This window comes from Gymnoscopelus microlampas (genome assembly GCF_963454915.1).
Source record: "Gymnoscopelus microlampas genome assembly, chromosome: 2".
Classification (NCBI taxonomy): Eukaryota; Metazoa; Chordata; class Actinopteri; order Myctophiformes; family Myctophidae; genus Gymnoscopelus; species Gymnoscopelus microlampas.
In genome coordinates, this window is record NC_139939.1 from 45,491,533 (window position 1) to 45,506,052 (window position 14,520).

A 14,520-nucleotide genomic window follows, 5' to 3' on the forward strand; every position below is an offset into this window, starting at 1 on the left:
TCATGTTTTGAGCAAATACCAAAATGCTACCCTTTACACTGACAGTCATTACACATTTATTATACATCATCACCATTCCACGTTGATGGGACGACCAGAGGTTCAGTTCTGAGCAGAATCCCTGAACTGCTTGAACCACATCCACTTCACAAAAATACCATGACATTCATTCCATCTAACAAAATGTTCTATTTTAGTTAAACTCGCTGACAATATGACCAAAAAGCTCTATCCCCTCTCCTGCATCACTTTTTAAATCAGGACAGTTCTTCATATGGAGTTCAGCCAAAGCCTATTAAGTCCTGATCAAAGTCCCTGGGATAGAGTGACTACAGCTCAATCCATTTTCTACCAAAACCACCTCCACCAAGTCAATCCGTGGACAATGACTCCAGTTAATCCTCTTTCATTCTATGTAGATGGAGACAAAAAGCAAGACTGAGTCCCTGTAGCAGGACACCAGTGGTTCCCAAATGGTGTGCTGAGTCACACTGGTGGGGAGACAAGACCCGTATATTGTGATAACCACACATTATTATTGCACCATAGCACTAAAAAGTAATTCATTATTTTAGAATTAACTATATCAGCACTCTATACAGCAATGTTATACTTTATTAAATAAATATAGTTTAACCACATTCAACCAACCAGGTGTCCCTATTTTGGGCATGTAATTATTATCCCCCCCCCCAACAAAAAACAAAGATCTACAAGCTCACAGCACAGCACAAAGCAACTCGTTGTGCGCTTGTAGATCAGTCATTTTCACTGTGAATGCAGGTGTGCCTGGAGCTTTTGAAAACCACTGACCTACAGTAAAACACCTAGTCCATGTTAAACAACCAATTTCCAGACATAGATAGAATCTAAGTCAGTGCTATTGCCAGATTATATTAATACCATCTCTCTTACGCTCTCATGCCCACATTCAGACCTGAACCTATAAGCATTCAATCGAGATCATTTAATGAGGTCTTGGCGTGATGGATTTATTTCTGTGCCCATTTTTTTTTATTTATTTAACCTTTATTTAACCAGTAAAAACACATTGAGACACAGTCTCTTTTTCAAGTGGGAACTGGCCAAGATGCAGCGTTAAATTTACACAGTCTAAGCTTTAACATACAAATACAAAAACAAACAACAAAATGGTCATCCAAGATACATCACAAATACATAAGATAACTCCTAATGATACACTTTTCACAATAGAAAAAAGCCAATAATCAAACAAGAAATAGTAATACACACAGTGTACAACCAATACAAATAATCAAGAACCTACCGCTAGGCTAGTAAACCTCCGGACAGGTGCAGTTGTTTGTGAATAACACTAAGGTGATTCTTTTGAAGCTTCTCAAGGGAATTAGAGCAGCCAATTTGAGTTTGGTCTGGAGATCATTCCACGACCAGGGGCCAAAGAAAGAAAGACATTTTTTACCCCCCTCAGATGAAAATGAGGGTACTTCACAGCGTAACCAAGCATTTGATCTGAGGTTTAAGCCATTCCTAACCAATTTGAATTTGGAGGTAATGTAGTAGGGGAGCTCACCAAGAATAGCTTTATAAATGAAATTATACCAATGTTGCAGCCTGCGCATAGTCAAGGAGGACCAATCAACTGCAGCGTACAGCGTGCAATGGTGAGTTCTAAAAGGAGAATTTGTTATGAATCTCAATGCAGCATGGTACAGGGGATCCAGCTTGGCCAGTGTGGAGGCACAAGCAAACCTGTAGATATTGTCACCATAATCCAGCTGGGACAAAAACAGACCAGTGACCAATTTTTTACGAGCGGTGCAGGCAAAACAAGCCTTCAGTCTGTAGAAAAAACTTAGAGTAAATTTTAGCTTCTTACTCAAGGCATCAATATGGAATTTAAAATTTAGATGTTTGTCCAACCAGAACCCAAGGTATTTATAGCGATCAACCCACTCAATTGGGGTGCCATCTAAAGTGGAGATGCTTAAGAGGGTTGGACAGACTCGTGGAGTGAACAACATTGCCTTAGTTTTGTTACCATTTAACATCAATTTGCTTTTTTTTAATTCCTGCTGCAGTGAGATGAAATCAAAAGACAAATTTGTTACAGCCATGTCTAGCGTGGGCGCACAGGTGTACAAAACCGTGTCATCCGCGTACATATGGTACCTAGAGTGCTTTGATTGACTGCAGATGTTATTCACGTACAAAAGAAAAAGTAAAGGACCTAATATAGAGCCCTGGGGGACTCCCTTCTCCATGACTACTTGATCGGACACCATGTCACCCAGTTTCACACATTGTGTGCGGCCGATCAAATAGCTGGTGAACCAGCTAGTCACATTTGGGCCCATGCCTATATTGGAAAGGATCTTTAACAAAATCGGGAGGTCAACAGTGTCAAAAGCCTTGGTTAAATCAATAAACAGGGCAGCGCATACATATGACTTTTCCCAGGCAGCCTTAATGTCATCCAAGACAGTAAGGCAAGCTGTGACAGTACTGTGTTTGGATCACATGCTTTCTGTAGTACAGCATTTAGTCTGGCATTTTGAAAATAAATGGAGGTGGATTGAAAGATAATGGCAGATAGAAAAGACAAATTGGATATGTTGGTACAGAGAAGCAGAGAGAAGGGCAGTGTGATGAAGGCAATAGCAGCAATGTCATGGGAGGCTCATTTGTAGCAGCTGCAGTAATAGGCAGCAATTTCCTCTGGTGATGATATGGGGGAAAAAATAAGGATGAGGATGGAGCAAAATAAAGGCTGATGAGCGCAAAGAGGGAGGATTTTGTCGTCAATAGAAATAGCTAGGCAGATACCGGGAATAATCGTTCACTTCCGGATAAAAGCGCCAAAATTGGTACACATACTCCTTGGGTAGTACTGTTTTGATAAAACCCGTTAGCCACCTGAAAATTCAAGATGGTGGCCATTTTTCAAGATGGCCGCCATTGAATATACAGTAATATTACATTTCCCAACAAAATCCCATAGATACAAGCGCCAAAATTGGCAAACATACTCCTTGGGTATTGCTCTTTTGATAAAAACCAAAGATTTTAAGATGGTGGCCATTTTTCAAGATGGCCACCATTGAATATACAGTAATTCGCAGTAATTTCACAATAAAATGTCATAGATATGCACCAAAATTGGCACACACACTCTTTGGGTATTGCTCTTTTGATGAAACCTGTTACCCATGTAAAAATTCAAGATGGCAGCCATTTTTCAAGATGGCCACCATTGTACAGTAGGCTATATACAGTCAAATCACATTTAGAAGTAAAATAGTTTAGAAGCAAGCACCAAAATTGGCTCATATACCATTATTTTAATAACATATTAGCAGCCACCTAAAAATTCAAGATGGTGGCCCTTTTTCAAGATGGCTGCCATTTAATATACAGTATTGCTACATTTTGCAATAAAATCACATAGATTAGCGCTGAGAGACAAGCGGATCTTGCAAGTGTAGATTACAAGTAGTAATAGCGCCCTGGGATCACCCTTCGTCTAGTCTCTACCCTTCGACCTGTTTGGCTTGGGTAACCCTGCCAGGAGTACAAGACTCCTGCCGACATAGTTCTAGGGGTCATGGACACATGAAAACTGCCCCACCACATGCTCCTTCAGCGCTGATCGGGTAGGAGGAATGGCTTCATATGGTCTCTGCTTCCGAGCAAACATGTCCAACCTTGCATCATCAACACCTTCAGCTGCGCTTGATCTGTCATACATCATGAGCGAACTCTCTCTCCTCCATCCTGATACTCCTGGACCTGTCTGCAGCGTTCGACACAGTGAACCATCAGATCCTCCTCTCCACCCTTAAGGGGATGGGTGTCTCAGGCTCTGCACTCTCCCTGTTTGCATCCTACCTGACGGGTCGCTCCTACCAGGTGATGCTGAGAGGGTCTGTATCAGAACCACACAGACTCACTACTGGGGTTCCCCAAGGCTCGGTTCTGGGTCCTCTTCTTTTCTCTCTCTACACTACAACTCTTGGTGCTGTCATCCACTCCCATGGCTTTTCCTACCACTGCTATGCCGATGACACCCAGCTGATCCTCTCATTCCCCCCCTCTGACACACAAGTGGAGGCACGCATTGCTGCTTGTCTGGCTGACATCTCGGAGTGGATGTCGACGCACCACCTGAAGCTCAACCTGGACAAGACCGAGCTGATGTTCCTCCCGCAGAAGGGCTGTCCGCACCGAGACATGGCCATCACCATTGATAATGCTGTGGTGACGTCAATTCGGACTGCAAAGAGTCTGGGTGTGACCCTGGACGATCAACTGTCGTTCTCGACAAACATCGCATCAGTGACACGGTCCTGCAGATTCCTCCTCTACAACATCAGGAGGATTCGCCCCTTCCTCACGGAGAAGGCAGCCCAGGTGCTCATCCAGGCTCTTGTCATCTCCCGCCTGGACTACTGCAACTCCCTCCTGGCTGGTGCTCCGGCATCTGCCATCAGACCTCTGGAGCTTGTTCAGAAAGCTGCAGCTCGTCTGGTGTTCAACCGCCCCAAGTTCTCCCACACAACTATCCTTCTCCATTCTCTACACTGGCTCCCCGTAGCAGCTCGGATCCAGTTTAAAACCCTGGTGCTAGCCTATAGGGCAGTGAAAGGAACAGCTCCTTCTTACCTCCGGGCTATGGTCGATGCCTACACCCCTGCCCGACCACTTCGGTCTGCCACCTCGGGGCGACTGATTGCCTCGTCACTCAAGGGTCCTTCTGGTCGATCGACACGGTCACGACTTTTTTCTGTTCTGGCCCCACAGTGGTGGAATGAACTTCCCACTGATGTCAGGACAGCAGAGTCACTGCCCATCTTTCGCCGCAGGCTGAAAACACTACCCTTCCTCTTTGTCTTGTACAAGAAAATGCTACACATAATAGACTTATAACATAGCATGATCCCCTAATTTAGCAGAAGATTAGGATTCCGGGGCTGATATATGGTACAAGGAAGCCAGTGAAGTCAGTCCATGGGTCCAGATTCAGATTCTACATAGTGAAAAATGTATGATTTGACACCAAGATTACTCAAATAGGACATATTATGGTGATTTTATTCAGAAATGCATTATTAGTGTATATTCAATGGCGGCCACCTTGCAAAATGGCCGCCATCTTGAATTTTTAGGTGGCTGCTAAAATATTATTAAAAGAATGGTATATGAGCCAATTTCTGCTTGCTTCTAAGCTATTTTACTTCTAAATGTGATTTGACTGTATATAGCCTACTGTACAATGGTGGCCATCTTGAAAAATGGCTGCCATCTTGAATTTTTACATGGGTAACAGGTGTCATCAAAAGAGCAATACCCAAAGAGTGTGTGTGCCAATTTTGGTGCATATCTATGACATTTTATTGTGAAATTACTGCGAATTACTGTATATTCAATGGTGGCCATCTTGAAAAATGGCCACCATCTTAAAATCTTTGGTTTTTATCAAAAGAGCAATACCCAAGGAGTATGTTTGCCAATTTTGGCGCTTGTATCTATGGGATTTTGTTGGGAAATGTAATATTACTGTATATTCAATGGTGGCCATCTTGAAAAATGGCCGCCATCTTGAATTTTCAGGTGGCCAACGGGTTTTATCAAAACAGTACTACCCAAGGAGTATGTGTACCAATTTTGGCGCTTTTATCCGGAAGTGAACGATTCGCCTGTTTTTCGCCTGTTATCTGCCTAGCTAAAAAGATGGAAAGGAAATGAAGGAGTGGGTTATATGAATCATGTTTTCAAAATGTTGGGTGTGTGAAAATGTACTTCTAAATTATTTTACTTAAGTAAAAGTATCAATACCCTATTGTAGAAATAGTCTGTTACAAGTACAAGTTCAGTATTTAAATTTTACTTGAGAGTAAAAGTACAAAAGTATTGGCACCAAAATATACCAAAAGTAAAAGGGCTCATTATGCAAGTTTTCAAATGTATAAAACTAGAGGGTGGGGGCGCTGCGCGCCCCTCCCCCCTAGCCGCTGCGCGGTGCTTTGTGTTTGTTGGTCTCTATAAAAGCCATAATAGGAGATGTTCCCAATGGAGCTATGCCCAAAATATGGAGTGTGTTGTCTGACCTCACTTGGGTCTCGTTGGGCGGTGGTCGGCGATGACGCTAAGGAACAACATGGCCGACTGTAATGTTGTGAGTTTGTGTTGGCCGCAATTAATTATGCTGCGAGGGGGCAGATGTGTGCTGAGCAGTATGAAGTGGCCTACAGACTGCGCGTAGTAATTCTGCACGTTGTGGCGTGTCTTGTTAGTGACATTGATATGTTGTTTTTGTGTTTAGTCCCACACAGTGGCAGTTTTTTTTGGGGGGTTTTGGGTTTAGAAATGTATATATATACTAGAGGGTCGGGGCGCTGCGCGCCCCTCCCCCCTAGCCGCTGCGCGGTGCTTTGTGTTTGTTGGTCTCTATAATATATAATAAAGCCATAATAGGAGATGTTCCCAATGGAGCTATGCCCAAATATGGAGTGTGTTGTCTGACCTCACTTGGGTCTCGTTGGGCGGTTATATAAAGCCATAATAGGAGATGTTCCCAATGGAGCTATGCCCAAATATGGAGTGTGTTGTCTGACCTCACTTGGGTCTCGTTGGGCGGTGGTCGGCGATGACGCTAAGGAACAACATGGCCGACTGTAATGTTGTGAGTTTGTGTTGGCCGCAATTAATTATGCTGCGAGGGGGCAGATGTGTGCTGAGCAGTATGAAGTGGCCTACAGACTGCGCGTAGTAATTCTGCACGTTGTGGCGTGTCTTGTTAGTGACATTGATATGTTGTTTTTGTGTTTAGTCCCACACAGTGGCAGGTTTTTTTTGGGGGTTTTGGGTTTAGAAATGTATATATAGATAGAAGATGTATAAAAATCTTTTGAAAATAGCAGATCTACAAGCTCACAACGCGTCGCTTTGCGATGCTTGTAGATCGGCTATTTTCAAACTGCCGAAGTATATAGGTCTGAAGTGGTTTTGTAATAATAATCAAAATCTACAAAGTAACTAGTAACTAAAGTAAAAATACAATATTTGCCTTTGAGATTTAGTAGAGTATAATTCAAATTATTGGAAATTGGAACGTACTCTATCAAATAAAAAATACCTCAAAATTGTACTTAAGTAGAGTACTTGAGTACATGTACTTGGTTACTTTACAATATCAAAAAGGACTGAAGTAATATCTGTGAAAATGTTTAATAATTTTATACTCTAGCCATTCACGTGTCTTAAAAATGACATGTTACACTACACGGTAGCACAGGGCTGAACTAGCAAAATCCACACCAATACTTGTCATTTACCACTGTTGACGGCTAATGAATTCACATTACAGGATTTGCTCACGCTCAAGTAGAGGGACAAATTATTCAATGATTATAAACTACCAGCTAAAGTAACTGGTTGTCACCAGTGTAGTTCCTTCACATTTTCTGAGAATGTGAATGATCCAAAATTGGGATTTTTTTTCCAATCTCACGTTTCTGGTAGCCACATTAGTCATGTCATGTCATGTCATGTCATGTCATGTCATGTCATGTCATGTCATGTCATGTCATGTCATGTCCACACATGGCAGTCCTACCATACTCACATTTGTTTGGCATTTTGTACAGTACATTGTATTTTATGTTAATTTGTTTAAAATATGAATATTCTGTCAACATTTGATCAATTGTTTGATTTTGGAGCCTCACGGGACAAAGATTGTTTATACATTTTTATCAACTGAATCTTCAAATAATATTAATAATCAACACTGAGAATTTCATTCAATTGTGCTTGTAAAGAAGAACTAGAGAAACCTTCTGTCTTCAACTGTTCTGCATCACACAGCCCCATATTTTACAATTGTCTTGTGAACCATTATTGACCCGAGATGTCCATCATTGTATTTATTATCAATATACTACTACTGTACTACTACTACTACTACTACTATTGTGACCACATGGCACCTGTCATACGCCCTCTTTTTCTTTCCCTGCATTTATTTCTTGGGAATTTCTTATTATTCCTGCCTGATTGATTGTTGTTTCCTTTGTTAAATGTGGGCTTGTAAAGTCCTTGACTGTTAAAGTGATTAACGGATATGCAAATATATTTGAGTTGAGTTGATTACCTGCTGATTGCCGAGCTCAGCTCATCCAGACGCCGTGTGTCCGTGGAGGTGGTGTTGTCCAGCTTGGACAGGCTATCCATCCTCTTTAGAATCACCTCCAGCATGTCACTGATTTTCCTCAGTACCCCTCGTGACTCCACACTGGCCAGCACTGAGACAGACACAAGGGTAAACAGACCAACGATTAAGGATACAAGGGATGGAATAATAGCACATGACAACGTACCCAAGTAGAATATGTGTACATACAAGCCAGCTGCTGGGCAGTTTTGTCTCGTTTTGTACAACCTGACAACCTCTCACATAAAAGAGCAGACAGTACAATGTGTTGTCATTGTGTGAAATGTCTGACCCTTTGTCAAGGTCCTGCTTTTGTCCAGGCCAGAAAAGTATGGTCTTATGTTCATATTCTTTGATATGATTTAGAGAATGTCACCAAGCCCTATGAAAATCCAGGAAGAGGAAACAATTATGTTGACTTGTTGAGGTTTCCATACTCTCTCTCTCTCTCTCTCTCTCTCTCTCTCTCTCTCTCTCTCTCTCTCTCTCTCTCTCTCTCTCTCTCTCTCTCTCTCTCTCTCTCTCTCTCTCTCTCTCTCTCTCTCTCTCTCTCTCTCTCTCTCTCTCTCTCTCTCTCTCTCTCTCTCTCTCTCAAGGAAACAATTACTTGTATCAAACACTATTTCCCTCACCTAGAACTTTGTGTACACAGCACAGGGAGCATAATGAATAAAAGAGGCATGTTTAGTACGTGCTGGGCGTACTCAAAACATCACACATAATGGAAAATGGCTGCAGTGGCCATTTGGCTCGTAAAGTCATTTGTTCCCATAATGCCAGGATCAGACTACACAATTGTTTTGTCTTTCACGATGATTATGCGATTATAGTGCAATAAATTCTTGCTGTGTCTTGGTCGGGAGACTGGCAACACTTAAATAGAGACAGAGAGAAGGAGTGAGAGGGGAATAGAGAAAACAAGACATCACACTGATCCTCATGAAGAGAACTTCATTACACAGCAGAAGACAGCATTGTACACTCTCAGAGTTAAAATAACACTGAGGATTGTCCTGTGTAGAAAGGAATCTGGGTGAGTGACACAACTTCTTCACACAAGTTTGCTTTTCAAAAAGGGAAGCGTACAGTTCTTTCCTTAAGCGTCCAAACGTTGAATGCACTGTACTGTACATAGAACAGAGCAAATCACGCAATGGGGATGATGTCTACAGAGAAGCTGACAGAGGCTCTCAAAGAGGATGTTAAGTGGAGCAGTTATCCTCTCAAGCACCGGGGTGAGGGATTTGCATTTCTTGAAGAAACTCATAGACGATGCCATCATTCACGTAAACACATCAGTCAGGTGAACTGAAGCAATTGTTGGAGTATTGCTGTTATCCCGCAGTGCATTAGCTTCTACAGACTAAGGGAACAAAATTAATGTATGAATTCATATCAGTTTAACTTAATTCTTCCCAGGATTAGCGTATTTTGAAACTTATATAAGTAATCCTAAAAATGGCAACATTTCATTTACTCGCACTGTGTCCCCGAGGTGGGCTGTGGACAGTACAGAAACCTGGGTACCAATCTCATCATCGGTGTTGTTTCCAAGCGGAAACTACAGCGTTTCTATTCCTGGAAAGTTAGCACGCTGAAATAGAAGCCCATCAATAAAGAAGAAAAAGTTTGAAATCTTCTTCTTCTGAAATGATCACCAATTATGTCATCAGTAGGCACATTTTCGAACCATCCACAGACCATTTTTAAGACACAGACATGTAGACAGAAATTGCACCATCCCATAGTGAGCATTAGGGAGGACGCACATCGAGATGATGTTGAAAAAAGGCAAAATGTTCCTTTAAGAAGGTATCGGGTGAAATGGATCTCTGCAATGGCTATACAGGTACAGTATGCCTGTAAGTAAATGAAACAAGTGGGACAGTGATGAGAAAAATCATCACAAACATCATTACGTCACTTCTTTTTAAGCGGTGTTAGCCGTGTACATACAGTACATTCTGACTTTGTCTGTATGTACTGTATGTACATGTCTCCATGAGCACTAACACGTGCAGCTGATTGCAACACAAACCTGCATCTCATTACAACACAAATAGGAAGCATAGCACGGCATTCAAACATGCACCACTTAAAAAGACACGCACACACACTGGCCGTCGCCGTGTGTGCGCAGATAGCGCACCACTTAAAAACACACACAAAAAACACGGAGAGACACATGCGCGGAGAGACACAGCACATGCACTCAAGATGAACACATACAAACACACGCATGACTCACACAATAGCAGCAGCCTGCCACATTTAATTATCAGTATTTGCAAAACCTGGGTGTGATTTACGGGTGAGAAGCCTATTGAAATAAAAGGACATCAATCATATATAGCTAAATGAAATAAACTCATCAAAGTCACCGCATACTTCACATTGGGTGCGATGTTATTCCACTACAGAACCCTGAACATGTCAAGGTGATGACATAACTAAATCTACAGCATCCACATTACCGCGGTTAGTAAGCTCATAGAAGAAGGTTTGATATACAAAGGCAAAGGTCGAATTATACTCCCCTAGTTCCCTATAAGGCCAATAAGTAGGGCACTTACTGACATTGTAATCACCTAGATTATGATGTCTGACCACTCTGTCAAAAACTGAGCCTATTGGTTTGACAGGCAATTACATTGCAAGGGCTCCATCATCAAACAGAGTCAGCACAAGGTCACTGTCAACCACCCCACACACACCACCCCCCCAGCCCCACCAACGCCCTTTAGCGGCAGCAGCTATAAAAAAAAAAAAAAGAGGTCAGTGAGATATCTCCCAGGCAACAGATGTGTTCCACTATGATTGACCGTTCTGTCTTAGCATGTGACAGATCACTGTGTCAGAATGTGGTGGTGTGTTGCCTAGGTGATGATTATAATACTGGTTGCTGACAACATTCAGGTCTAGCACATTTGAGTACGGACTATGGAGATCAACTCAAGGTTATTGCACTTGCGTTCTAATCTGTTTCACACACACACAAAAAATAGTTGCGTGCCGGTAGCTGACACATCATAACAACTTCACCTGTTTGTAATGTTGTTGATCTTCTCTGCCCCCAATTTAACATGCTTTCTTTTCAAAATGAATTTTATATTTTACATCAAAATAGCAATAACTGGTTTTGAAAATGACCACAAATGGTTAAATGCAGCAGTACATCAACTGGACTGAACACCAATAATTCAATTGGGACTAAATGTCAAGGTATTCCAAAAAGTAATTTATATTGTTATATATTGTTATTGTTTTGCATGTTACTGCATGTTACAGTAAATGTCATATCAAATGCAGCTAACTACTCCTAACAGCATCCCTGCAGTATCTATTATCAAAATAGATCAAAGTACGAATATCTGTATCAAATTATAATCAGGTACCCCTAGGATACATTTTCATGGCAATGCCAAATGATCAGTTCTAATGATTGCAATAGTATGTAGTAGTAGTGTTTTAAAAGGCTGACCCAAAGCTGCAATCTCAACATAGACCTTGTAAAGACTCATAAAAACCTGGGGCACATCCCTTTAATGTCTTTGCGGCTGCCAAAAGCATTTTAGTAGATGTGCAATTATGCCAATGGCTCGCTTAAATGGAGGTGGTATATGCAAAGTGGTTGGCCTTATCTGCCCTCATTCAGTTCTCAAATTGGCGTTGCGGAGAATGCCCTTAATTGTGCCACAAGCGATTTGAGGGTTAGAGAAGAAAAATGTGCACACAGATCGAAGGACAGCAGAGTGGGAGAGACCAGGCAACTGACAGCAGTAATATTACTCTGCTTAATGTGCCCGACAATTAGACACGGACAAGACTAGGTCAAAACCTAATATATTGGACCATGTGTGAAATGCTGGAGGGCTTTTCATTTTGAAAGACAGATATACTGTAGGATGCGGCAACACGTAGCCAGCCAACCAATGGTGTAGTTTTACCTGTCAGTGATGTTCAGGTTTTTGTCTTTTATAGAGGTGTGGTCCAGGGTGACTGGAACCAAGGTTCGGAGATACAGTATGTACTCGACCATGGCAGCACCAGTGTTCCTGCTCTCTCTCTCCCTCTCTTACTCGCACGTACAGTACGTGTACGCACGCCCGCACGCATGCATGCACGCACGTGCAAGCGCACATGCACATGCACACGCACACGCTCACGCACACACTCTGCCTCTCTCTCTCCCCCCTTTGGAGCATGCTGTCCAGAGGCAATAAACAATTCCGTTTTTTTTTTAAATAGATGATTCTGATTACAAAAAGGTTCACATTTACATCTTTGAGCAAACTGTGCTCAATCATTTGTACGTTTCACAACTGGCATAACATGGTTTATGCCCGGCATGACATGGTTTATGCCCGGCCCCTATGGAGGGATTTATAAAACGGAAGCCCTACACAGGCATCAGTACAAGGGCCGTCACCCGAGAGATTGTGAGGTGCAGTCTAGACACACAGCCTTTGTGCAAAATTCCTTTTCAGTTCAAGGAAGTGCAATTTGGAACAATCTACCCATAAGACAGTGCCCATCCTTTATATCTTTTAAGGTCCAACTAAAAGGATGGATCATGGACACATTTTTTTACATAGGCTTGGATGGACAATTGCTCTGCAGTTGGCTAGTTTGTTGTAAGGCTAACCAGCCTTATACCAATAGTGTAACGTCATCAGTCAGTCAGTCAGTCAGTCAGTCAGTCAAGAGACATCTGTACCAAAGAGGGTGAGGGTGAGACAACAAGAGGGTGCTTAAGAAACCAAGCAGGGGAAGTCAAAAGACAGTAATAGAACGTAAACACGGACAGGCGGAGAAAGTGGATGAGAGAGAGAGAACTGAAGAAGGAATGTGGGCTAGTAGGTATTGTGTCTGAGCGAGTAGCAGCCAATCTCCTCTCAGTGCCAGTGTCCATATTGAGCTTCTGGCTATTGTCTGTGTACTTATTCTAATCAGGCTGTCACTGATCACAGATTACATGGGAATTAGCATCTGAGCTCCCATGCTGTCACAGACTCCCATGCTGTCCATGCTGTCGCAGGAGCCCGTCCATTGTTTACAGATGGTATTGACATATCGTAATAGCTTTGCTGTCAGAAGAAGACCTTCCAAACCGCCTTTCTCTTCCTCTTTGAACTGACTGTGCCTGCGGGATTTGGATGCTTTTCATTGTCTGACTCCGCAGAGACATGAAAAGTATGTGACACAAAAATGTAGAGAGAGTAGTCGTATACAGCATTCAGCAGTATACAGTTATAGTGATGTACTTTACAGTCAAAATAAATAGTAAAACAGAGCTTGAGACTCCTAATGGTTAGGATGGGCTAACACAGCAGAAATATTATGGGTACTTAAATGCACTTGGCGATAAGTACACTTAAACTAAAGCCTGTAAAACTGTATCTGCACTGACCACTTCTACCAGGACATTGGCGATTGACTGATCCAGGTTTTAATTGTGAGCACAGATAATAGCAGTGTTTTACTCCCAACAGTCGACCAAGTAATACATTTTGTTCAGAGTGAAAGCTGAAATAATTGTCAGTAAAAAATGCTGTGGCTCCATACACAAGCAATGTACCAAAAAAAATGGTTATATGACTCATTGTGAAACTTTGAGACTAATCTTTGGTGAAAGAAAAGCCAAACAATGGGGGCAGTAATTGGAAAATCATGGCCAGCATTGAGAGTGTTTGGTCTTGTCTAAAAAGGACATATTTTGTGTCTCTAAAGAAAACACATACACTGACCTAACCATAGTGAAAATAGCAAAAGAAATAGCTTATCTTATTGTCATGGCAGATACAGTATTGTTTCCCATCTAGTTCATTGTAAATGCTAAGTAATTAGTTCCAATTCCTAGTAAATTTTACATTTCAATCTTAGGCGCTCTTATCTTCACACCATCATCGTGATATAATTAGATGAGTATGACGCTGCCCTGCAGTGCCATTGTAATTGCATCTTTGATCTGCAGTCAAGATGAACTAGATGATGCATGAAGGCAATGCACCGTTAAAAAACACACAACACCACCAATATTTACCTTGGAGTGTGAAATTGCACCTTGAGTTACTCACTCACGTGTGCATCAAGATGTGTAAGTTATCACACAACATCAAATTAACATCTAAGGCCCTCAGTAATGAATATTGCAGAGAGCCACTGTGTTACGTAAAGGAGGAAATGCTACCTCTTTGTGGTGCAGCAGTGAAAGATAAATTCATATTTAAGATTCAATGAGGATCAAAGCGGTGAGTTAACTGCACCAAAGTAGCTTGCGTTCTATTTCATGCCATGTTTGGCTTCTACCACCGGCAATGAGGGGA

General features: G+C 41.9%; 1 protein-coding gene across 2 annotated transcripts in view; it reads right to left on the reverse strand.

The window, feature by feature from the left end:
• Positions 1-14,520, reverse strand: part of LOC311062330 (alpha-1,6-mannosylglycoprotein 6-beta-N-acetylglucosaminyltransferase B-like) — a 147,080-nt gene that overhangs the window by 93,269 nt on the left and 39,291 nt on the right. For both annotated transcript variants that reach the window (XM_084081276.1, XM_084081275.1), the window contains one exon: positions 8,135-8,285. In XM_084081276.1, the coding sequence (XP_083937402.1) occupies positions 8,135-8,238 (104 nt within the window). In that variant the 5' untranslated portion in view covers positions 8,239-8,285. The remainder of the gene's footprint in view (positions 1-8,134; positions 8,286-14,520) is intronic.